Below are 27012 nucleotides of genomic sequence, written 5' to 3' on the forward strand. Positions count from 1 at the left end.
AGATATTCCGAGACAGCTGTTGGACCTCAGAGCCACCTACACAGAACTAGCAAAATTGCTGAGACACAACGCAATTCCCTACAGGTGGGAGTTTCCACAAGGATTATCCTTCACTTACAAAGAAAGGAAGGTTAAAATTAGAACACCTGAAGACAACCAAAAGTTCCTTCACGACCACGGTGAAGATCTCCAAAAAAGAGTAGATTGGCTTCCATCTTTACCAACACCAATACTGCCTGGAAGCGGGCCAACGCCTGCACCCTCGGGTTCTGAGCAAAAGGAAGGCACCTCATCTTAAGAACATCTTAACTAGAACAGGATGTCTCTGCAGCTACTTAGTTGGAATATAAATGGCGGGAATTCTCCGGAAAAAAGAAGGAGGATATTTTATATCCTAAAAAAAGAACAATTGGATTTAATATGTCTTCAAGAAACACATGTGACCAGGCTCCACAGGAAAGTATTAATCAACAAAAGACTAGGCCAAGAATTTATCTCATCAGACAAAGTTAAAAAAAGAGGCGTTGTAATATATGCAAAGGAGAACCTGACACCAAAATTCTTATTCAAAGATGACCATGGAAGAATTCTCGCAATTGAAATTCAAACACAAGGGGAGAAGATTCTGATACTAGGAATTTATGCGCCAAATGATGGAAAATCAGAATTCTACAAGAAGCTGCATGAGACAATGCTGGACTATCTGGACTATTCTAATATTATCGTGATGGGAGACATGAATGGGGTGGTGTCAACAAATATGGACAAATCCCAAAATCAAAACTTAACAACAGACGGCAGACTTCCTAAAACGTTTTTTGAAATGACAGACAATATGGACTTGATTGACATTTGGAGGACAAGGAACCCCTTGGGCAAAGAAGGAACCTTCTTTTCTGAGGCCCATCTGTCATGGACACGAATTGACCAAATTTGGATATCTAGAGGGCTGGCACCTAAAACAAGAAAAGTGGGAATCTGCCCAAAAACCTGCTCCGACCATAATGCCTTAAAAATGGAACTGAGACTTATCCCAACCGGATCCTTCAGATGGAGGATGAATGACACCTTGTTAAGAGATCAAGAGATTGTTAAGAAGGCCCAAAAAACGCTAAAGGACTATTTTGAAATAAATTTGAACACTACGGTGGAGAAAAGAACAGTCTGGGACGCAAGCAAAGCTGTAATGAGAGGGTTTCTGATACAACAGAACACAATAAAAAGAAAATTTTGGAATGGGAAAAAGGAAAAAATCTTAGAGAAAATAAGTGAAGGAGAGAAAAAGTTGAGAACTAAACCAAAGTCAAAAGAGGTGCTAAGAGAAATTAAATTCCACCAAGCACAATACTCGAAATTGATTAATCAAGAGATTGAATGGAAAATTAAACAAATGAAGCAGAGATCGTTTGAATCAGCAAACAAATGTGGAAAGTTGCTAGCTTGGCAGTTGAAAAAAAGACAAAAGTTAAATACGGTCACAAATTTAGAGATTCAAGGAAAAATAGTTCAGAAACCAGAAGAAATAAGGAAGTGCTTCCACAGATACTTTAAAGATCTTTATACACAGGGGCCTCAGAAAGAATCGGAAATAGACCAATTTTTGAGGACAAATGGACTATCTAAAATAAGTCAAGACCAAAGATCAATTCTCAACAGTAAAATAACCCAACAGGAAATTGAAGGTGCCATTCAAAATATGCAACTCGGCAAATCTCCAGGCCCGGATGGACTCACCTCCAAATACTATAAGACTTTGAAGGACTTTTTGATACAACCGTTGTTGGAGGTTTGCAACCAGATTATGGAGGGGAAGAGGGCACCGGAAACGTGGAAAGAAGCATTCATCACATTGATTCCCAAGTCAGAAACGGAAAAGACCCAGCTTAAGAACTACCGTCCCATCTCACTCCTGAATGTGGATTACAAAATATTTGCAGACATTCTAGCAAATAGATTTAAAAAAGTATTAAATGAAGTAATTCACAAGGACCAAGCAGGCTTTCTCCCTGGTAGACATATGTCGGACAACACCAGGAATATTATTGACATATTGGAGCTTTTGCGAATCAGGAATACAAGGGCGGCCTTAATCTTTATTGATGCGGAGAAAGCATTTGACAACATTTCTTGGAGGTTTATGAAGAAAAATCTGAAAGGGATGGGAGTGGGACGGGGGTTTGAAAATGGAGTAGAAGCAATCTACTCAGAACAAAAAGCCAAACTGATAGTGAACAATGTGGTGTCGGAGGAACTCAAAATTGAAAAAGGGACACGACAGGGGTGCCCCCTATCTCCTCTGTTATTTATTTCTGTCCTGGAGGTATTGCTGAACATGATTAGGGAGGACCGGTTGGTGCAGGGTATACTGGTCGGAGCGAAACAGTACAAACTGAAAGCTTTCGCAGATGACCTAGTTTTGACATTACAGGAGCCAGAATCTAGCACAAAAAGAGTTCTTGAACTTATCTCGGAGTTTGGTCGGGGGGCGGGATTTAAGCTAAATAAACAAAAAACTAAGGTTTTGGTCAAAAATTTGACACCTACAGAGACAGAGGGGTATCAGAAAGAAACAGAGCTAAGTGTGGTAAAAAAAGTGAAGTACCTGGGGGTATTTTTGTCCACCAAAAACTTAAATTTATTTAAAGATAACTATGAAAAATGTTGGTTGGAAATTAAAAAGGACCTGGATATATGGTCAAGATTGAAACTTACCTTGTCAGGCCGAATTGCAGCTATAAAGATGTGTGTTTTGCCAAAAATGTTATTTTTATTTCAAACCCTACAGGTCGTGGACAGAATGGAATGTTTCGGAAAATGGCAGAAGGATATATCTAGGTTTGTCTGGCAGGGCAAAAAGCCCCGAATAAAATTTAAAATACTAACTGACTCAAAAGAAAGAGGGGGGTTTGCCCTGCCGGATTTAAGGTTATATTATGAAGCTGCAGCCTTCTGCTGGATGAAGGACTGGTTCTTGTTGGAGAACACCGATGTCCTAGACCTGGAAGGGTTTGACAATGCTTATGGCTGGCATGCATACTTGTGGTATGACAAGGCGAAGGTTCACAAATTGTTTAAAAACCATATTGTCAGAAAATCAATTTTTGCTGTCTGGATGAAGTATAAGGATTTACTAGAAAGTAAGACCCCGAGGTGGTTATCACCAGTGGAAGCCAAGGTTTCCAAAAAAAGGCCCAATATGGAGGCCTACTGGCCAAAATATTGGGAATTAATTGAAAGAGTTGGAGACAACTGGAAGCTCCAAAGCCAAGACAAACTAAAAAACAAGGTGCGAGACTGGTTACATTATGCTCAAATTCAAGAGGTCTTTAAAATGGATAAAAAAGTTGGTTTCCAGGTGGAGAAATCGAAACTAGAGACGGAGTTATTAGAACCAAAAACTAAGGTACTTTCGAGAATGTATAACTTGCTGCTTAAATGGAATACACAGGATGAGACAGTTAAATCTGCTATGATAAAATGGGCACAGGATGTAGGACATAACATTATGTCTGTGGACTGGGAAAGGTTATGGAACACCGGTATGAAATTTACGGCATGTAGTGCCTTGAAAGAGAACATTATGAAAATGGTATACCGGTGGTACATGACCCCAGTCAAGTTGGCTAAAATATACCACCTGTCTGATAATAAGTGTTGGAAATGTAAGGAGGCAGAAGGGACATTCTTTCACCTCTGGTGGACCTGCCCGAAAGTAAAGGCCTTCTGGGAAATGATATATAATGAGTTGAAAAAGGTATTTAAATATACCTTCTCTAAGAAACCAGAGGCCTTTCTTCTGGGCATGGTGGACCGGAAGGTGCCAAAGAAGGACAGAACTTTGTTTATGTATGCAACAACAGCAGCAAGGATCCTTATCGCAAAGTACTGGAAGACACCAGATTTACCCACACTGGAGGACTGGCAGACACAGTTGATGGACTACATGGAGTTGGCAGAAATGACTGGCAGAATCCGAGATCTGAGCGAAGAAACAATGGAGGAGGACTGGAAAAAATTCAAGGAATATTTGCAAAAATACTATAAGCTGTTTGAATGTTAAGATTGTGCACGATTAGGAAACGTTATGCTTCTGCAACTTATTTAAGTAAATGATAAAGTAAGTTTAGATAAAAAAGAAAAGGAAACAAATTTGAAACAATATATTATGTTTATTGTAAAGGCACTAAAATTAAACTACAAATTTTTGAAATTGGTAACATAATAAATTCAAAGATACAATAAGTGGTGAAACAAGGTAACAAATTGCTGATTAGGCTAGAACAATGAATGCAATGTTGGGAGGATGTGAGGAGGTCCAAAAGAAAGTAAGTCGTTGAAAGATGATGTGAAACATATTCAACTTTTTCTTCTTTTTCTATTTTTCTTTATATATAAAAAATGTTTCTTGCATGCTGTTATGTAAATAAACTTGTGAACCTATGAAAAGAAACGCAATAAAAAAACTTTAAAAAAAAAAAAGAAAAAGCTGCAAGGGAAGGGATATGATGATCAGAATCACAACAAGTCATGGTTGGCGAGTGTAACCATTTCCTCCCCTGTTGTGATCCTGAGGAAAATCCCTCCTCTGAAGCTAATATTTGCACTGGGAGGAAATGCCTCCTGCTAGTATCAATTGGGGATTTCTTCTCAACGCAAACAGTGCAGCAACAGGGAACCTTGGACCCAGCAGCCAAATGTGGCTTGCCAAGCCTCTTTGTCTAATCCTTGGGACTCTCCCCAGAGCATAACCTCTCCCAACCACATTGTCTCTTCCTGGGCCAGTCCCTGCACTGGCCTTCCTTCCCACTCCCCTTGAATGTTTTCACTTGGCTGTAAAGTGTTCTTGACCTCTGATAGTGACTCTTGATTGAGAAGAGTGTCTGTAGAAAATAATGTACTTTTTTAAAGGTGCAATTTACATTAATTTATCTACCCACTTTTGCCTCTGTCTGCCCAACACTGGTACGTGCCCCCTGGAAGATTGCTAAAAAAAAAAAAAAAGGCTTCCCACCTCTGAAATAACACATTCAGGCAAAGGATTTTCCTCAGAACCGCAGCAAAGGAGGAAAGATTTAATTATCAGCCCCAGAGGGAGCAGCTGCTTGCGTGCAAAAATAACTAGCCATATTTAACATCCAATCTGATACTGCAACAGCTAGCATACTTATTTAGTGAGCAGATACAATGAACTTTTTACATGCCTCAAAAGTGTTTTCCTGCTGCTGAAATTTCACATTAAAAGAATCACCATCAGAGTCAGCATCCTGCTTTCTAATTTAACACTTTGCCAAAAATGGTATGTCCAGGAGCACAATCCTGGACTGTCATTGAGTTAATGAGTCAACAGTGGCTTGATTGCCAAAAAAAGATGAGTAAGATCAGCAATAATACCGGCATCTACAAAAGATGATTTGGGTATAATCTATTTTGTGCTGCAAGGAAGGTTGAAGCACAAAAGAGATTCCCACAATAAGGCAATTCCTTCCTTCCACTTCAGGGAGAAAGGGTAGCATTTTGTTTCAGAGTGTAGGCTGTAGAACTTTAGGTGATTGTGGCACTTGGATCATTGCCTCATCTTCCTGGCATAAATGTTGAAATGAACACTCTTTTATTTTCTGTCAGCTCTGGGTCAGATAGGAGAGGCAAGTCCTTACCTGAAAGAACTTCTCCTCTGGGCCCTTCATTATGAAGAAGACCCCGGGGTGCGAAGGGAAGCCTGTCGTAGTCTCATCACCCTCAAGATGAAGGATGAAACAGTTCGGGCTACTTTGCTGGAGAGAATGATTATGGAGCCAAATGAGATGGTCAAAGAGTAAGTCCCTTGTTTCCTTAATGGAGAAAATCTTATGCATTTAGAAAACCACTTCCTTCTCCTGGGTTCTTCTTGGCAGATGTGCAATACCTTTACAGTGGTACCTCAGGTTACATACGCTTCAGGTTACATACTCCGCTAACCCAGAAATAGTGCTTCAGGTTAAGAACTTTGCTTCAGGTTGAGAACAGAAATCGTACTCCGGCGGCGCGGCAGCAGCAGGAGGCCCCCATTAGGTAAAGTGGTGCTTCAGATTAAGAGCGGACCTCCGGAACGAATTAAGTACTTAACCCGATGTACCACTGTACTTCTTCAGGATAATGCTCCTGTGGAACACATCTACAGCTTCTGGGAATGAACTTTGTGCTTGTGGGAGAGGGAAAAGAAAAGCTGAAGTCCGGAAACTAAGTTCTGTTTCTCACTGGGCACTCCCACCACCACCCATTTGGTGAGCGTAAGGCCAGTGGGTTATGTGTATAGATCTCCTCCACTTAAGAGTGGTGCCTGAGTGAGTCAGGATTTCCCCCTTACATGAACTACACTTATAAGTTGGTCCCCTTCTCTCACACACCAAACATGTAGCTAGGGGGTCAGGGCCTGTATGATCTGGCAACCCCATCATGAGTTAATGTTTAGCCTAATTCTGTTTCTTTCCTTACAGGTATTCCAATGAGCACCTCAGATTAACACTAGAGTGGCTCCAGAATTAGCAGTCCAGAATAAGCTCTAGCTGTTCTTAAGTAACACAAACAGAATAAGCTTTGAGGGCATATTTGGCAGGGTATGATACAAGGCCTTGCAGATTTTTACCTTGTTCATAAACACCCCATGACTATCTAAATTTGTATCAGATGTACCCCCAACCCACTTGTGCAGATTTTGAGGGCATGTGGAAGGCTTCAGGGAGGAGTGTGATGTGAAGATCTGCTGCAGAAGTCTGTTTCACTTGTGCACAGACAGCACTGGATACAACTCATATTCTAGACTATTCAAAAGTATGCAAATAGTTTTAAGAAACAGTAAAGTCTACTTTCAAGATTAACTTGAGAACTGGAGTTGTGGCCTCCAAGTGCCTTAGATGGGATGGAAACTTTCACTGTAAACATCAACATTACTTCTGAGAAGTACTATACTTAAACCTGATCCATTCCTCACCCCACTCCCCTCTTCTACGTAGTCATGTGCTCCTTCCAAGCCTCAACCAGCCAGAATTGCTAGCTACATCTGTTTTTTTATCATTTTTACCACCTACCCTAATAACCTTCTCCCATGAACTGCTGCACAGGCCAAGCAGATCACAGGGTGGTACAGAAGAATGCAGTTTAAGGTTACAGTTGGTGGCCTTTGCCAGCATGCCACTCCAGGTCTGTGGTACCAATACTCATCTCTTCCCCAACCTGCCTCGTATGCATGGCAAAGACAGATTTTAGTGTCTCTTACACCCACTTCCCCTTGTATTGCATCACAAGGATTTCAGAGGGTGCAGCAGACATATGGAGAAGCATGAACCAGCTTCAGATAAGCCCAAAGGACCCGTAGGGGAGGCCTTCTCTAGCTATACACTGGTACCTCAGTCTACGAAGAGTCCTGTTAACGAACGCTTCAGACAACGAACTCCACAAAACCAGAAGTAGGTGTTCCAGTTAGCGGACTTTGCCCTGGAAGACGAACGGAAGCCAAACATCGCCGGCGGGAGGCCTCATTAGGGAAAGTGCGCACCTCAGTTTAAGAACGCTTTGGTTTAAGAATGGACCTCCAGAACAGATTAGGTTTGTAACCCAAGGTACCACTGTACACTGCTGTAGGGGCAGAAGGATCTACTTACACTGTTGCAGATATCTCACAGAATAAGGTGCTAGCTGTATGCACATAGGAAATATAGACTGAGAGAAGTTATTGTATTTTATTTATTATGTTTTATTATGATGTTTTTGTATCGGATCAGATTAAGGTCTGTGTTCTTTGGTGTATCTTTTGTTGCTGTAAACTGCCTTATGAATAGTAATATAGAAAGGCAGCACACAAATTAAAAGTGAAATGAAAAAATGAAAATAGAAGATGGCTAGTGTACTGATTTGACAGAACTCCTTCCTCTGCCAGGCTTTCATCTGAGATCTCTGAAGCATGTAAATAACACACCGTCCATTGTTTCCAATTTAGGGAAGTGAGCCGTGCTGTGAAGATTTTCAATTTTGAACAGGAAGAGGAACACGAAACGATTCAGATGATCAAGAATAAGGTGGGAGAAAACTGCAATTAGCAGAAAGAACTAGATTCTTTTTTTTGTAGGAGTAAAGAATTCAGAAATATATTATGAATACTCCCCCTTTCCAAGGATGTTCAATTATAGATGGATGGGGGGGGGGACATGCTCCCCTCCCCCTAAAATCAGACTTTTTGCAGTAAGCAATGGAGGAAGTCTAAACTTGAGAGACAGCACTTGTGAGTTACCACTTGCTTTGACACATCCTCTTATCTCCCTAAACACAGATCTTAATGAACGTTAATTAAATAGCCATTATCATCGAATCTTGCTGCAGGACAAATGCTCAATAAATAGGTCATCTGGAAGTGCCCTTACTTTCACATAAAATCTTCATGTTCATTCTGGAGGTGGCATGGTCCTGTGAAAACTGGACCACATGGCTTCTTGCACTTAGATCTAGCAGCTTATAGAGCAATTAGCTGTAATGCCCCTTTTTGTCTCTCTACCCTTCTAGGAGGGCTAGTGTGTTAGTTAGTCTAGTCTTACATCCTGGAGGTTAAGGAAACTAGGAATCTTACTGAAGAGTTAAGCTCTGGCTTGTTAGGGCACACAGGGCTCTGGGCAGTCTTAATGCAACTGTCTGGGCCAGGGGTCTGCAACCTTTAAGACAAAAAGAGCCACTTGGATCCGTTTCCGAAGAAGAAAAACTGGGAGCCGCAAAACCGGGAAGGTGGTGTCAGGACGGTGCATGACTAACGCACGCACCGCCCCCATGCGACGTCACAGCCAGTACAGCGCCTGCCACAGTGGGGAGTGTCGGGGCGCACAATGCGCCTCCTCCCCTCGCTAGTATCCGCCCCGGAGCCGCGGCAAAGGTGTTAAAGAGCCACATGTGGCTCCGGAGCCGCGGGTTGCAGACCCCTGGTCTAGGCTCTCTGAAGCCCAGTCCTACCATTACTAATTTTTCACATCACAACTGGCTCCTACCAGCCCCTGAAAAAGAAGTGGAGGCAATGTATGTCAATATATAAACCAAAGGAATTGTGGAAAGCAGACACAGACATCAGTTATGAAAGTGAAAAACATTTAGCAGTCCTACTCTCCAAATACAGATCTGCCCCACTCTGTCCCTATTTAGGTAAGAGCATATTGTTTCAATCTGGTCAACTAGAATTAAGTTCTGCTGAATGGAGCACCTACTGACAAGTGATCTGCCCTTCTACAAGGGCTGGTGCATTAGTTTCACCTTCAGTCTTACACCCCCAAGACTACAGAATTTTAATCTTTGGGCTACGGATCGTTGTATTTTTTGTTTTAGTACATTGGATTTGGTTTGTTTCCATTGTTCACCACCTGGATAAGTTTTTACATGACAAGTGGCAAGTAATTTTAATAAAAATAACTATTTCTGACGCAGGTTGCCACATTAAGCCAAAAAGACTTGGTAATTGAGAAATTGCTCAAAATTAAGGAGATAACAAAGAATACGTGGCAGGAAGCCCACCGCATCTATCGAGAGAAGGGAGACGTCTTTGCGTACAGTTCAATAAGGGACATCTTCCTTGATGTTGTTCAAGATATTTTCACCGGTAAATCAGGGTGGTGGGGAAAGCAGTTTGGTAGAATGCTCACTTTTTTTTGCATATTTATTTTTTTCTTTTTTCAGAAAGGGTGCTCGGCACAAACTTTAAAGTAGGGGTGGGAAACTGGATCTGGCTGGCAGGCTGATTCCAGTACTGGTTCACCATCCAGAGAACACTCTTGGGAGGGACGGTCCACACAGCTGTCAAGTCATGTGACATATGACGTAAGGCAATTCCACTTCAAAGGAAGAATCAGGAGCATTCTCAGTTTAGTTCAAGGCACAGATACAAAAGATTCTTGCCAAAGGTGAGGCTTGTATTCTGCAATGCATTTAAATTCAGCTTTGGATGCAAACCTCATTTTTGGGAGGAATTTACTAAATTGTACATTTTTTTTGTTCCTGCAACTTGCTCTAGGGCTTTATGATGAAGGATGGGTAAAAACAACATTTCACAGAAAGTCAAGTGTAGCTGTAGGAGTAGGTCCTATAGATATGAAGTTGTCCACATAAGTGTATGAGGAATTGAAATTTGTCCATTTTGCTAAGGCTGCTTTGATCAGCTTTTTAAAAAATCCAGTGTTGATGTACTCATTGTGCTAAAACACTGCTTTTAATTGACAGCTTAGCTTCTATGTGTCATGTTGAAATGCTTATCTACACCAAAACAAAAAAGCATTCACTATCCTTGGTAGGTTTTGTTTTGCTTTACAGAAATAAGTGTTCCATATTCAAACAGTTTAGGATCCTGCACCTGTAAAATATGTAGGATTAGCTTCAATGAATTTATAGAAATGTTGTGTAATTAAACTGTCACCTAGTCATATTTCTGTGTGCACACAGATCAATGGGTACTAGTTGTATTAGATACAGTCACTGTATATTTTAATTTCTAATCAAACACAATTTAAACATCCCTGTTAGAAATATTGTATTATATTTAAATATTGGATGATCTTATTTTGCCAAAGGAAAAGAAACTTACCGTATTTTTCGCCCTATAGGACGCACTTTTTCCCCTCCAAAAATGAAGGGGAAATCTGGGTGCGTCCTATGGGGCGAATGCAGGCTTTCGCTGAAGCTTGGAGAGCGAGAGGGGTCAGTGCGCACCGACCCCTCTCGCTCTCCAGGCTTCAGGAAGACATCCGCAGCCTAGGCAGCCCTGCGGGGCAGAAGGGAGATGGTGCTTAGCAACATCTGGAGGGTGTCATGTTGGCTGAGTCTGGACCAGATGTACTATGTACACAATTCTGCATTTTAATAGGCAGATAGCATCAATCTGTTTGTAGTTAAACTAACAGGTTTTCTCTCTCTTTCTATTCAGAAAGCTTTCAATGTCCAAGCAGGAAGTTCTCAGAGGTTTGGAGTGCTATCTTAAATATTCTAGTAAGTACAATAGAAGAGTATTCTTCCAACACATTTATTTTGATCATACTTAACATGTTATACAGACAACAGAGGGTTCTTAGTAATCAACAATCCCTTCTCAAATAAGACTGTGGCCAAGGCAATTTTGTCATCCAGTGTAGCACAAGGAAGGTCTTCCACACTGACATACTTTGGGTAGGAAGAAAGCAAAAATTCAATACCATCTGCATATTCAGGCTCTATTTCCCAGTATTTGGGCTCCTCCTTGTGGTACACCCTTGAATTTTCTGCAGTATAATACAGCAATGTGGCATCTCCTTCATTGCACAATCTGACAATTCCATACTGAAGCAGCCGTACCTGTGTCTTTTTCTTCAACTGGACATCAAGATTTTGGACATTTCCATTTTCCCACCGTGCTGGATGTCCATACACACTCAATGCCTTTTCGCTCTCAGTCAGCACTGGCGGGAGGCAGTCATGAAGAAAAGCCTTGGCTTTTTGATCCACAGCAGCATCAACTGGTGCAAAATCTATTAGTTTGGTTATTAGTGTTCTGATCTTTTGCATAAAGACATCTCGGCGAGGATCAACAACATCCGAGTTCAGGACTCCCATGTATTCCAGGTAGTCTGTGGGTAGCCCACGGCGATAGTCCACATCCTCTTCAATGGCCATCTGCAGTGCTGCAGGAAGGAGCTTTTCTAACAGGTCTCCCCAGGAGTTTCGCTGGTATGAAGATACTGTTATATGGAGTGAATGTGCATCTGGGAGACAGTCGCCTTGGTGGATAAACCCCCGGGGGAAATAGAGCAGGTCTCCAGCTTCTAATACAGTCTCCAGAATGGGTTCTCCAATCTCCTCCTGGCTAAAGTTGCTACTCGAAAACTGAGGCAACACCTCCGCCTCTTTCCTCGGGCTGTAAACCCTCCAATGCTTCTTTCCTTCCAGCTGGATCACAAAGGCTTCAATGTCATCATAGTGAGGAGCAAAGCCCTGTGTACCAGCAGGGGTCAAGTAAGTGTTTGCTCCCACCATGCTGTTGAACTGCTCCTGGAGGATGGAGAGGAACTGCCAGAGGGTGAAAGAAAAAGCCTGGGGGTTTAGCATCCTGAGGGAACAGCCATTCCTGTAGAAATCCCACACCACAGCCGGCAGCGCCCTGCCCTCCGGATTGTGCGTCTCCCTCTTCCCATCTTCGTAGCTGGTCACGTCCAAGTTGACGCCGAACTGAACATCGCTGTCACGCAAGATGGTATCAAACTCTGCTGTAGAGAAGAGGCCCTGGTAATAACCTGGATTGTGCCTCTGGAGCAAGAGAGGTTTCTTCTCCCAGTACCGGTCAAAGAAGTGACGAGGCGAAGTGGGAGCGATGAGCCACTCGAAGAGTTTGGCGGCTCGCTGCCGGCTATGCTGAACTTGCCCCAGCTCTTGGAGGAGGCGCTGGAGTGGGCAGCCCATAAAAGGACGTTGGGGGGAAGGCGCCTTCTTCTCCTTATGGGATGCTGGAGCAGGGCTTTCTCCGCTTGCCAGGCCGCGCTCACGCTTGGAGGCCGCCGCCGCCGCCGCACCCCTGGAGTTCGCATTCATTCTCCGTCTCTTCGCGAGTTTCACGGCCGCATACGGGACGGGGCGAGCATCCCTGGGCGGCTCCCCGTTCGCGGCCCCTGGTGCCTCCGCGCAGTCCTCGGCGGCCAGCGCCCTCTTAGAGAGCCGCTTCTTGGCCTTGTGGCGCCTCAGCGAGACGGACAGCCCGTGCCTCGGGCGCTGCGGCAGCTCCCGGTCCCCGAGTTGCACGGCGGAGCGGTAGGCCGAGAGCGCGGACACGCGTGGCGGGTGAAGCAGCTCCATGCCTGCACCCGGGGTGGGGAAGCGCCGGCCAACACGTGCCGACGGCTTCCGGCTTAGTTGCGAGGCTTTTCGACCTCTCCTTCCGGTGCCGCTTCGTACGTAGCTCCGCCCTGGGATTCCCGCACGGCCAACGAGCGACGGGTCAGAGAGACTCGGTGAGAGAGAGTGCCGCTCTAGCCCTAGTGGGCTTTTCCGGTCTAAAACGGAAGTTGGGCCCTTGTTCTCTAACAAGTATCTAGGATATCATAGAGATACGAAGGGATAGAACGATCCCATTTTACGTTCTATTGTAAATCGTATTATTGTTATTATATTCTCTGCCTTTAACCGTAACAGGGACTCAAGGCAACTCGCCCATAAAATAAGAACACCTAAATACATAGGGGGAAAACAATCGTTAAAAACAATTGAACATTAATAGAATTAAAAATCTAAAAGCTCTATTAAAAACACAACATACAATCGCAATAAAGCTGCAGAGCACCACGGGATCCACTTATGTATCATCACACACGCACCCCAGATTTGAAATTTAGGCTGTGCGCGACTCTTTTTGCAAAGATACCACGGTGGAGCAGGTTGCTACTCCTGCATCGTAAATCAGATTTAAAGGTAAAGGACCCCTAACAGTTATGTCCAGTCGCAGACGACTCTCGGGTTGCGGCGCTCATCTCGTTTTACTGGCCGAGGCTTGGGAGTAATTATTTTGAATTCAAGCTAACTTACTTCCGGGTAAGTTACCCATAAGCTGCAGCTCACCTCAGCATGCCTTACTCTTGAGTAACTATGTTTAGTGCATTAGGTCGGAATTCTAAACCCATATTTATTTACTTGGAGATAAATCCTATTAGTCAAAAGAGGTTCAGTTTGGGCTTCAAGCCACATAGGTGTCTCAAGATGCTGTTTTGCCATATTAACAAATCATATACATCCAGATTTAACATAGATAATGGCAATGACATAAAAGTAAATACAGGTGCTCAACAAATAATAAATGCTAATGTTATTTAAAATGTATCCAGTGAAATATCTACAGCAAAATTATTTAATTATATGATAATAGCAGAATAAACAGTCACTCTTATATGAAAAAGTAATTCCCATGAGGTGTTTGAGGCTTCCCTAGATTGCAGACACAGACCTCAGAAGGACAGGCACTTACCAACAAATAATTTAAGCCACTATAAATACATTTTAGCTATGTGCACTTATTCAGAAGTAAATTCTGTGTTTGTAAGCATGCACAGGATTCCTGCCTAAATCACCAACTTGTGCAGTTTGACCTATTCAATGCAAGTAGCTCAGTTTGTGACTTATTGGAATCCTAAACATGTTTACTAAAGTAGGTCCTTTAGGGGCAAGTAGGACATGCCAAGTATCATGTTGCGCAGCCTTTTGCATTTATAGGGTTAGGAGAAATCAATCGAAAGTTTGTTTTTCATGTAATGTGAATTACATTGCTAATATGTGCATATTACTGATACTGATTTTAAAAACAGCAATATTTGTTGTTGTTTAGTCGTTTAGTCCTGTCCAACTCTTCGTGACCCCATGGACCAGAGCACGCCAGGCACTCCTGTCTTCCACTGCCTCCCGCAGTTTGGTCAGACTCATGTTTGTGGCTTCAAGAACACTGTCCAACCATCTCGTCCTCTGTCGTCCCCTTCTCGTGCCCTCCATCTTTCCCAACATCAGGGTCTTTTCCAGGGGGTGTTCTCTTCTCATGAGGTGGCCAAAGTATTGGAGCCTCAGCTTCACGATCTGGCCTTCCAGTGAGCACTCAGGGCTGATTTCCTTCAGAATGGATAGGTTTGATCTTCTTGCAGTCCATGGGACTCTCAAGTCTCCTCCAGCACCATAATTCAAAAGCATCAATTCTTCAGCTATCAGCCTTCTTTATGGTCCAGCTCTCACTTCCATACATCACTACTGGGAAAACCATGGCTTTAACCACCTTTGCTGGTAAGGTGATGTCTCTGCTTTTTAAGATGCTGTCTAGGTTTGCCATCGCCTTTCTCCCAAGGAGCAGGCGTCTTTTAATTTCGTGGCTGCTGTCCCCATCTGCAGTGATCATGGAGCCCAAGAAAGTAAAATCTCTCACTGCCTCCATTTCTTCCCCTTCTATTTGCCAGGAGGTGATGGGACCAGTGGCCATGATCTTCGTTTTTTTTGATGTTGAGCTTCAGACCATATTTTGCGCTCTCCTCTTTCACCCTCATTAAAAGGTTCTTTAATTCCTCCTCACTTTCTGCCATCAAGGTTGTGTCATCTGCATATCTGAGGTTGTTGATATTTCTTCCGGTGATCTTAATTCCGGCTTGGGATTCATCCAGCCCAGCCTTTCACATGATGAATTCTGCATATAAGTTAAATAAGCAAGGAGACAATATACAGCCTTGCCGTACTCATTTCCCAATTTTGAACCAATTAGTTGTTCCATATCCAGTTCTAACTGTAGCTTCTTGTCCCACATAGAGATTTCTCAGGAGACAGATGAGGTGATCAGGAACTCCCATTTCTTTAAGAACTTGCCATAGTTTGCTGTGGTCGACACAGTCAAAGGCTTTTGCATAGTCAATGAAGCAGAAGTAGATGTCTTTCTGGAACTCTCTAGCTTTCTCCATAATCCAGCACATGTTTGCAGTTTGGTCTCTGGTTCCTCTGCCCCTTTGAAATCCAGCTTGCACTTCTGGGAGTTCTAACAGCAATATTAGATGTTATTATATATGTATACATTACATAATATATGTAAAAATTGACAGCAAATATTAAAAATGAACAAGTTATGCCTTTCTCTAGTTTAATTTTTATTTGCAAAGAAAGAGATAAGATGAATCTGTATATGGCTTTGCAAAGTCAAATCTTATTTTGCTACTTGTATTTCAGCCTTGGTTGGGAATCCCTCCAACCCCATGGACACAAAGAGCCTTCTTAGAAGCACTGAAAATACGCAATGCTGAGAAGGCAGAATGTGCCAAGAAACCAAAAGCACCCACAGAGAAGCGGAAAAAATCCAGCGTCAAGAAAACAAAAACAAAAAAACCTGCTCAGAGTCCATTTACTAGTCAGCCACTCAGCTGACTCTTCTACTGTGGGAAACAAGGTACAAAAGTCATGTACAGAAAATAGCTTTTCAGATACTTGGAAGCAGAATAATCATAATACAGTTGTTAATTGGTGTATGTGTTCCACCATGGTCTCTAGTTAAACCAGCTCTGCAGGATTTTGAATCATTGAGCTTACTTCTGCATCTAGTTTCAGCTCTCTCAGGGTGTGTTTCCAGCATTGCTGGTATTGCCACACATCTATTACATTACTGGTAATACTTCTGCATTAGATGGGTACAATATATTTCTTCACTAAGGAGCTGGGGGTGGGATTAAAAAAACCAACCTAAAGTTTTATAGTGTATTTATTGCATGAACTACAGCACATGTCCACATGTGCTCATGTGGCCCTTTAGAAATAAAAATAAATGGGCAAAGTTGCCACACCCTATGCGCAATGCCCACATTTTTTCCTTTTTAAAAGGAGAGAAGGGCAGAAGTTGCTAGCAACTTGGGTCAGTTTTACCACTTTGTTCACTAAAACCAAGGCAAGGGCAAGTGTTTACCAGGCTACCTGTTTCCTGCATACTAGTGGGAGTTTCCCCTCAGCTTAATTCTATTTGTATAATTACCAAGTTTTTGATGCTGGATGAGAGGTACTTAAGCATGTAATTCTACGCACACTTTTACAAATGGGACACTGGAGAATTATTGGAAATTGCAGTCAAACATAACTAGCAAGCATAGAGCTAGTTGCAAGCATAGGGTTATTTGCTGCATGAAGGGATTTAGGAAAATAGAGCTGTGTTCCTAGACTCAGCTAGGTCACTCCACCTCTCTGGAGAGGGAGGAAGTGAGGCTTTCTACTTCTCTCTCTCTCTCTCTCTCTCTCTCTCTCTCTCTCTCTCTGCACCATGTAACCAACAAAGGAGGATGTGCTTAGAGCATGTGTTTGAAACTACTAGCTGTATTTTCTACCCAATAATATTTTGCCTGTGTCCTCCTTGCAACTACATGGAGCAATGCATGTACCAGACCTTTGAATCTGTAAGTAAAGCATTTAAAACTTACTTAGCAGTGTGTGGTCTGTTCTTTGCAAAAGAGGTAGAAAGAGTGGGAGCATTGTAAATGAGATAAGAGGAGTCTAACAACCTATGTTCCTAATGCTACACTGCTGCTTGACTTTTGTGCTTTAAACTCTCTTGGGGCTTTCTGTGTGCTTTTTGAATCTAGCCACCCAGCTGATTCTTTTGTTGTTCACCCACACATGTGGGTCCACAGGGATTCATATATTTAATTCCCCAGGAAGAATAAGGCCCATTGATTTCAATGAAGCTCACATCTGAGTACAAATGCTTAGGGATGTGCTGTAAGTCACTTCCAGTGCTCCATTGAAATGCAGTCCATCTACATTTAAAGCCCCATGGCAATTATTAGTCTTAAGGTGCATTTTCAGTTTCACGTTTCAGAAATGACATGGACTAAATTGATCCATATTGCAACTCACCATGAAAATAGAAGGAAGACATAATAGGTTCAATCATACGCAATATTGATATTTCTTTTATGAGGGGAATGATCCAATATGAACAAGAGCCAGTGAATGTGCAGGGAGACAATTAATATGCTGCACTTTCTGTTAGCAGTGAGGGAAGAACTACATTCAAATGGGGTCAGAAGAATTTATTTGAGTCAGTCTAGATTTTGGGTCTGTTTCATTGCACTTTAATTAGAAAAGAGTACAAATACTTACTTCTGGCTGCTCTGAATTGTCTAGCTCAGAGTAAATCCATTGAAAGTAAATATAGTCATACCTTAGATCCTGAACGCCTTGCAAGTTGAACATTTTGGCTCCCAAACACTGCAAACAGGGAAGCAAGTGTTCCGGTTTGCGAACGTTCTTTGGAACCTGAACATCCGACATGGGTTCCAATTGGCTGCAGGAGCTTCCTGCAGCCAATTGGAAGCTGCGACTTGGTTTCTGAACTTTTTGGAAGTTGAATGCACTTCCAGAATGGATTCCGTTCGACTTTCGAGGTACAACTGTAGCTTATTTCAGTAGCTCTAATCCAGTGTTTCCCAACCTTTTTTGGGCAAAGGCACACTTGTTTGATGAAAAAAATCTCGCGGCACACCACCATTACAGCCCCGTGACGTCAGCGTGCAGCGTCACGCCGGGAGGGACGCACGAAAGTGAAAGTTTTCAAATTTTTTTCCTCCCCCTTGCCGGGGAACCTCCAAGCTTTGGGGGTGGGGGGGGAGGAGGCAGCAAAGCGAGGGACTGAGGGACGGCGGCAGCTGAGGCGGCGGCGGCTGTTGTGGTGGTGGCGGCGATAGCGGGCGGAGGAGGGGGCGGCGGCGGGGCCGAGGTGGCCGGCGGCGGCGGGGGAGGTGGCGGCGGGTGGAGCAGGAGGGCGGCCAAGGCCGGTGAGGGAGTAGGGTTGCCCGGGGCTTGAGGAGCCGTCGCCGGGAGTTGCTGCTGCTGTTGTTGCTGCTGCTGCCCGGACATGCCGGCCTCCTCCTCGTCCGCTGTCTCGAGCTCCTCCCTTTTGCACGCGCTGCCCCGCCGCCGCCCCATTGGCTGGGTCCTGTCAGCTGATCCTGTGTTATTTCCTGTGTGTGTGTGTGAGGGGAGAATGGAGAGAGAAACCTCGGCACCACCACCGCGGAGCCGCCCCCGGCTCGACGCGGATCCTCGCCGCCGCCGCCTCTCACCGCCCGACTCGCCCGCCTCCCTCCCACGGCACACCAGCCAACGTCTCACGGCACACTAGTGTGCCGCGGAACACCGGTTGGGAAACACTGCTCTAATCTGAACATGACCAACATTGGTTATCACTCTTAGTATCAGTTTTAGATTAAAATACATACACATAAATATGAATAAAATATTTCTGTACAATATCCCCATTTGTATTGTTGGAATCAGGGCTTCACGGATTTACTTTTTGTATAGTGATGTAACCTGAACCATTCTTTACTTAAGACCATGAAATTGTTGTCATTGTTGATTCAAATATCAACTGTGCCAGCTTTAGAACTAAATACATAGTTTTAAAAAAAAATGTTTTGGCCTGAAAAACAGGATATTAGGGTAAGAGAAAAACCAGAGTAAAAGAAACTTTATTGTTCACCTTGGACACTTTACTGGATGATCAAACATGCAGTCAGAGTGATATTTTCTGCATAGCATCTCATTTCAAAAACAAAGGTGACCTTGGAGGAGCTTACCAGTCAATCCTATGCAGAGAAGGTATGGCGTTTGGTTAAAATAAGTTTAGGCATGTTGAACAGTGTAAAATCAGGGTGGATAGCATCCATCACTGCCCCTAAAAAAGGAATTGTTATTAAAATTTCTATACTGCCTTTCAGCCAAGGGTCACACGGTGGTTTACAATATAAAAACACAAAAATGCATAACATAGTAACAAATGAAACAATATCCCCCACATTGTTTATTAAATTTCAAGGGATCATATTATTGTAAACCACGCTGGGAGTCTTTTCTAGCTTAAAAATGATAAAAATATTTTAACTAACTACCGGTAACTAACTAAATCCCTTTCTACCTTTCCTGCAGAAATTCTTAACTGTCACTTCAGTTCTTCCTGTCTTTTCATGCAACCCCTTTTCATATTAGTCATGGGTATTAAGAAAATGACTTCTAGAGTATGGTCCTGTTGTCAAGCTGGATTTATTGTTTTACATCACACTGTGTGGTTTTATGGCTCTTGATAGATACTATCAAGTGGTAGAAATCCCATAAATAAAATAAAAACAGTGTATTCATATTATCGTTTTCCTGCAGTGAAGTGATTTTTCCCTGTTTCTTTTTTTCTTGCAAAGAGACTTTATAGTGAGAACTGAACAGAACTGCCTAAGATGAAAAACAAACAAACTGTAGTATGAAACCAGTTTTGGCCTCACCGGGTACAGCTGAATAAGCTCAGCTACACAACACTATTAAGCCTAAGGAAACAAAGCATCAGGAATATACTATTAGCATCGTATAGGAGACTTGGCAGTTTTAGAGAAAGTGTCTGCAGTGTTCAGTGGCATTTATTCACTGCCAACAATAAGGTCTGGCACAAGTGCTTTGCCTTAAGTCTCTAGAAACCTTGCTATTGCTCTCTTCATATGTCCTAAGCATCACACTGTTTATTTTGTCTCCAGATGCAGAGGGACATTACTGTACATCTCTGTCATTCTCAAATACTTCGGGACCTTCATCTGATTGGCTAGCAGAAGTGCACTCTTGAAGAAAATAAATGGATCAGAGGGATGGCTAGATAAAGTTACAACAAGAATATATTTGTTAATGAACTTCTATGCTTTTTTAAGTTGTAGTAACAGTATTCTTCAATTAAATTAAAAGTTAAAATGAAAGCAAATATTTTTGTGTGCCATGGTTCCCTGCCTTCACCCTTCCATTACTCCCCTTCTTGAATGAATAATCTGCACAAGTGTGAGTGTTACTGAATGGAATTATCAGAACATCAGATGAATGCCGCGGTTAGGTAATAATATTGTTGCATGCCACCCCAGTCTCCGAGCAGTTCAAGATTCCAGGGGTTCCATGTACTTGCCCAGGATTTGGTTTCCTTGAAATGAGGGGCTGTGGTGTCTTTATGATATGTGGTTTATTTACACATACAACCTGAGCCTATGATTAAGGGGCTCACAGCATTAACAACCCAGAAAGTCTTGCTTCTCCCAAAGTCACAACATTGGATTCAAGCAGAAATCAGGCATAGCTCCTGCTCTCAGGCTTCTTCCTGCTGTCTGCTTCTAGCCCAGCTCTTGCACACAACCAATCTTCCTTTGTTCTTCTCACTACCATTCAGGGGACGGAGGGAGCCCAACCATTTGCCCTCTGAAACAGAGCAGCTTCCTTTCTTATTCTAATACTTAGGGCACATTAACTCACCAAGAAACTTGCATGGCTCCTTCAATGGAACCCCCAAATTCACAGCGATATATTAAACATTGCTCAGCACTTAATATAGAAGAGCAACATAACATATGTAAGTAGCAGGCTTTGCATAGAGCCATGCAACCAGAACCTGCAACAGCATGCAGGAATTGTTCAGTAGGAATTTTGAGCATCCAGGAAATTTTACTACTATATAGTGCTGGGACAACATAAAAGTAATGCAAGATGGTTAATCTTCAGGAAGGTAGAAGCAGAATTGTTATTATTTATTAAAACTATTAGTCACTTTTTTGCCACAGCAACTCAAAGCAACTTACAATGTTTTAGGCAATAAACAAACACATTAAAACAAAACAAAAATGGTGGGGAATTTTCTGACAGCACATCATTCACCAGGAAGCTCCCCTTGGTTAATCTGCTCCACAGAACTACTTAAGATAGGGTATTTGGATTTGAGTCAATACAAGTCACTCAGACCAGACTCATGTAGGGTTAGGAGTGCCTAAGCCCCTTGATTTTAATTGGCTTGGGGGCATCTAATTCTGCATAGGATCAGGCTGTATATTGGCTTAAATCTATGTACTTTGTGCTTAGCTGATTTGTGCTTTATCTTGTACACACGGCATCTGCTACCATATCACTTTCCTGGAAGCATTGTTGCTGTCAAAACACATGCTGGAGTTATCTAAACAGAAACATTAATTCCATGTAGGGACAACACAGCCATTATGCCGGTTATTATGCCAAGTGAGTTGAAAGCAGACAAAGATGCTAAGTGTAGGGGCATATGTGAACAAGTTTTTTCATTGCTCATCACAGTTGTGACAGACACCACTGTAGAAATGGCTTGTTCCAGTAGGTGGTAGTATGGTACAGAAAAACATTTTACTTTAGATGGTCTAACTTTCCCAACATGCAATAATGGGGAGCTGGATATTTTGCCTGCACCATTTCGCTGTTTGATAAATGTAAGAACTCTATCCCCAAACCAGCACAAATGTGTGTGTGTGTGTGTGTGTGTGTGTGTGTGTGTGTGTGTGAGAGAGAGAGAGAGAGAGAGAAGATAAGTCTTACATGTGCACCTCAGGGATAAACAACTAAGAGCTTAGCGGAAAGCTATTTCAAAATATTTGAGAAATGAGACTTTTTTGAAAAATGTGTCTTTTCCAAATACACATATTTTTGCACATGTGAATGCATGCATCAATACATGTGCATCATGTATATCTAATTCTTCTGTATTTGCTTTTTTCCAGGGGCTAGTTATTCAGCTGGGTGCAGCACTTGGGTCTGTTCCTGAGGTGCCCACACTCTTTTATACTCAGAAAGCCCTTCCTAGCAGTGAAGGATTGAGGTCTCTCTAGTAGCCAGAAAGGCTTCTGCTCCTTCATTCTAGAACTCCATCTGTCTATCAACCTCTCAATGTCATGTAAGAGATGCACCTTTGCCCCTCTATAAATCCCATCCAGAAGTTGCGATAATTGAGCTCCACATATCTCCGCTGCAGTGGTGAGGATTTTGTTGTGCACAGGCTCTCTGATATCCAAGCTTAGCATTTCTCTTTCTGGGGAAATTAGGTTCAGCTTGCTGTTATCAGGAGGGGAAATAAGAGCTTCCTATCTATTCGGGATATTGTGTTGCCAGAAGCAGTTTGTGAATCAGCCTTCATTTAAAGCAGATGCCTACCCCCAGTGAGTCTCTTGCGAGGCCTACAGCCTTCCTCTTCAGTGTATCTACTTGCCATTATAAAAGGTAGAGAAGATACTTTCTCTTATTCTACACAACATTCAGCAGGGAAGGGAAATCATTCACTGGGGACTTTTGCAGCTTGGGAGTTCTCTGGCCCTGGGTCTTGTACTTATTATTATATTATGGTCTGGAAGCACATGAGGCAATCACCCCAAAGCAAGGAGGTCAGCCAGGACTTCTATGGCAGAAGCTTTGCCTCTGTCCAAACATATGGCATGTTTTGAAGCAGGGTGGCTTTCCCACTTTCCGCTACAAAGAAAGGGTCATCCAGCATAAACAGAGTTTAAGACAGCTGGGATCCTTGCAAAGTGTAGGTGTGTATCAAGACACTCTGACTGACACGAGGGAGTATCTGAGTAAACCAGGTACATAGGGTGGGATAGGGGAGAGAGGGACAGGCAGCCATATTAATTATTATTATTATTATTATTATTATTATTATTATTATTATTATTACCCTGACTACCTGGCTGAGTTTCCCCAGCCACTCTGGGCAGCTCCCAACAGAATATTAAAAACACGATAAAACATCAAACATTAAAGACTTCACTAAACAGGGCTGCCTTCAGATGTCTTTTAAAAGTAAGATAGTTGCTTATTTCCTTGACATCTGATGGGAGGGCGTTCCACAGGGCAGACGCTCCTACCAAGAAGGCCCTCTGCCTGGTTCCCTGTAACCTCACATCTCGCAGTGAGGGAACTGCCAGAAGGCCCTCGGAGCTGGATCTCAGTGTCCGGGCTGAACATGGGGATGGAGAAGCTCCTTCAGAGATACTGGGCCAAGGCTTTTTAGTGCTTTAAAGGTCAGCCTAGGGGACATCACATAGGTGGGCTGGGATAGTGATGCAGAAGACCAGACTGCTCTCCTTAGTCCAGCACAGAGAGACACACAGTGGAGAAATCCAGAGGTCAATGTAGGGCTCCTGACTAGAGTTAAGATGCCAAATCATACCTTCTGCACCCAACTAAAAAATGAGTTGCTCCCCTGTAACTCGAGCAAAGCTCAATATTTTATAGTTTCAGTATATGGCAGTGGGGGGCTGCGGCCCTCTAGATGTTGCTAGTCTACCATTATCCCTAACCACAGGCCATGTTGGCTGGGGCTTATGGAGTCCAATCACATCTAGAAGCCTACAGGTTCTTCACCCATGTCATAGCGGTTCATGTAGTGAAATGTATGGAGACCATGCAAGTGCTGACAATTTTTCTACTGTACAGAACTGAATCCTAGAGCAGAGAACAGATTAATCTACATCACATTCTTTGAAGTCTGGGACAAAAGTAAGAACGTAAGAGGAGCCTGTTGGATCAGGCCAATGGTCTATCTAATCCAGCATCACAGTGGCCAACCAGATGCCTGTGGAAAGTAATATGTCCTATTGGGTCCATAAGAGGAGATTCTCTGCTTAGGAAAGCTACAAATCGCCTTGGAAGAAGGATGTTAGATTGCAGTGTAAAATAAATAGAAAAAAATATTCAGAGTGTCAGTTATGATTCATCTAGAAGCTTTCCTGGGCCTTTTAAAAAGTCTATAAAACTCATAAATAAAATAAGATGCCGAACAGAGTAATGTAGCTTCAATTGTTTTAATAATCAATCAATTGAAACAGTACATAATTGTTGCAATTGTTACTTTTTTCTGGCACTGGTCGCACATGCCTATTTTAGAAACTGCCTAGTGAGAGCAAAGAGTAACTCTGCTCAGATCTTTACAAGTATGTAAGCCAGCAGTGTGTGTTTTTCTGGGGGGTACGCAGGGGTACGCATACCCCTAAAATTTTGTGAATCTTTGTACTTTTCTCAATTTACTGTATTTATTTTTCCCAATTTGAACTACAAAATGGGGATTTTCTTGAGTCAAAATGAGAGTACCCCTAAACATTTTTTTAAGGGGAAAAAAGCACTAGTGAGCAGCATTGCCAAAAGCCACACACATTGTATACAAAAGGGGATTTAAAAGTACATTGAGAAAGTTATTCTTAAAAAGTTGCAAGTCCTTTCTGAAAATGGTAAGAAGATATGCTTCAAAACCGGTTAAGAGTTTTCTCCAGCACAGGACAGTTCCCACCCCAAAAGCTGAGGCTGAGCAAGATTCAGGCACTTGGATGGACCTTGTTCTTAAAAGAAGCAAAAAGAAGTCAGCGCCATCAGTAGTAGCCATCTCCAATAGAAACTGGCATATCTTCCAATAGCCGTCAAACGAAATTAGGTACTGCAAATCTGTTTTTACATTTTGAAAAAGAGTAGACTTCCATAGCAAGGCAGAATGCAAATGGCAAGCAGAAACTACCATAGGAGCTGGTGGATGAAATTCCTTACTGAATGATTTTATACCACCCTCTTTTGCTAAAACAAAAACAAAACAAAAAACAAAGCAGATTACAACCCAAACTAAAAAAAATCCAAATTAGAGCAGTAAAAATAAAATTACAACAATAAAACAGTACAATATAATTAAACGGTAAAGAAAAATGCAGGTTAAAGCAGCAAAAAAAGCAATCATACAATGGAATAAAAGTACCCAGCAAAACCTCCGATTCTTGGAATTATTGTTATCATTATCATCATACATGTGAGTGTATATATATACACCAGTAAATGGGTTAGAGATCTGGATGTGTGAAAACAGTACCTAAAAAAAACCCGTGTTTGCTTAAGAGCTGCCACAATCCAATCCTGATTTGTCACTTCTTTTTAACTTTCCCCCACTTTATTAGCAACTCTGAGTCCTGCCTTGTCACTTTTGCTGTGCTGCCAACAGCAACATCCTATTATGGGAGAAGAACATTTCCAGGCTTGTTCTTGCAGGCTTCCCAAAAAAGAAGGCCTTGACAAAGCCTCTCCGTTTGGCCCGGTGGCATTCAGTATATCACTAGTGTAAAGACACTGGGCAGGATTGTGAAATCTGTTCTCCATTGTGGTGGCTGTAACATCCACCGCTAGATAGCAAGACTGAGAGCTTGTTCAAAATACTGTTTCTCAAGAGCTCGCTGCTCCCCTGCTCCCCCGCCCTTCCTCCATCAGTATGAATGCACTCACTCACTCACTCACTCACTCAATGAAGCATCTCTTATCTGAGATCTTGGCTTCCCTCCAACTGCAGCTTGCTGGCTCTCTCTCTCTCCAGGATTTTCCCATTCTCTGTTGGTTTGTGATCCTTAATCCCGGTTTTCGTGCACACAGGGTTCCACTGAGAAAATGAGCTTTATCTAAATTTGGCCAGTCTAATTGAAATAGATTAATAACATCAGTATGTTAAAAAAAACCCAACAACCCCAAAAATCCAAAGCCACTGTGAAATAGACTCAGTGGAAATTGAGAAATAGGCTGAAAAAAGACTCACTGTGCTGTTCAGATACAGAAAAAAATTGGGCACATAGAGTGATAACCAGCTAAGCTGCTGCACCCTGTTCGCAGGGGACTCCTGTAGGCTCCCCACTCCCCTGTATTAATTGTTAGCTTTATTAAGCCTCATTTGATGCTCACAAAACACGGCATGCAAGGATCGCTCACTTGGTGATATTGAAAAGATGCTATCTGTAGTGTCTCAATAGCCAGTGACTACACAACAAAGCTTCAGACTCCAAGACTCCAAGCGTCTTACTTTTCAAGGGAGAGGGAAGCATGTGCAAGGGGGGGGGGGGAATCCAGATAATAAAACGAACAAGGAGAGAAACTGGATGAAGTCACTGCACTATAGAATTACCATGAGGAAGCACAACAGAGGCAGTATGCACAAATGGACTTAATTCACTCGGATCCTGCCTGCACCGTGAACAAGGGCCTTGATAGCTGAATGTGTGTCAGGAACTTCCCTACGGAAAAATAAGACCTGTGCAGCCAGGGTGTGATCTTCATTCGCACGACAACATGTGCAGTTTCCCTATGCGCTCACATCTTGCTGCTTTTAAAGCCTTATTTCATGGCATTTGGGTTTAGTGGTACTCAACAGACTGACCTGACCCTGAAAGGGCATCCAAATTATGGCAGATTTTATCCTCAAAAATGTCTTGCAAACATTTCACAGTGCGCTCACTGAGATCCACAGATGGCCCAGACTGCAAGAGACCCCAGACCACTGAGAAAATCTCTCTCAGATGACACTGTGAGGATCCAAGGATGGAGAATTCCTTCTGCACTGCCATACCGCCTCCGAGTAAACCGGACATTAGCTCTTATGAGTGTTGAATTCATGACACATGTTTGTGGATAAACCTAACGAGAAGCCAGCACTAAACCACTGAGTCACAATCTCTGCCACTGTTATAGAGTTTTTGTTTCTGCTGTCAGTCCTTGGCTTTCCCATAAGGTAGAAATCGTCTAAATAAATATTTCTTAGCACTCTTTGGCTGTCACACAAATTGGAGTTGATGTTAATTTCCTTTGTATTCCAACAGGAGCACTGGTTCTATTATTTCCTCCTATTTGTCCCCAATAAAAGCAAATTAGTCTAGGAAACTGTGA

General features: G+C 42.6%; 1 protein-coding gene across 5 annotated transcripts in view; it reads left to right on the forward strand.

Annotated features, from left to right (window-relative positions):
- The window catches only part of HEATR4 (HEAT repeat containing 4), a 54205-nt gene extending 33948 nt beyond the window's left edge, over positions 1–20257 (forward strand). For 4 of the 5 annotated variants that reach the window (XM_083506447.1, XM_083506449.1, XM_083506446.1 and 1 more), the window contains 6 exons: positions 5623–5812; positions 7973–8051; positions 9436–9607; positions 10925–10986; positions 15706–15922; positions 20040–20257. In XM_083506447.1, the coding sequence (XP_083362573.1) occupies positions 5623–5812; positions 7973–8051; positions 9436–9607; positions 10925–10986; positions 15706–15900 (698 nt within the window). In that variant the 3' untranslated portion in view covers positions 15901–15922; positions 20040–20257. Of the gene's footprint in view, positions 1–5622; positions 5813–7972; positions 8052–9435; positions 9608–10924; positions 12975–15705; positions 15923–20039 lie in introns of all 5 variants that reach the window. The other variant, XR_014526947.1, reaches the window with a different exon arrangement.
- The last annotated feature ends 6755 nt before the right edge of the window (positions 20258–27012 follow it).

This window comes from Podarcis liolepis (genome assembly GCF_965112155.1).
Source record: "Podarcis liolepis genome assembly, chromosome: 1".
Classification (NCBI taxonomy): Eukaryota; Metazoa; Chordata; class Lepidosauria; order Squamata; family Lacertidae; genus Podarcis; species Podarcis liolepis.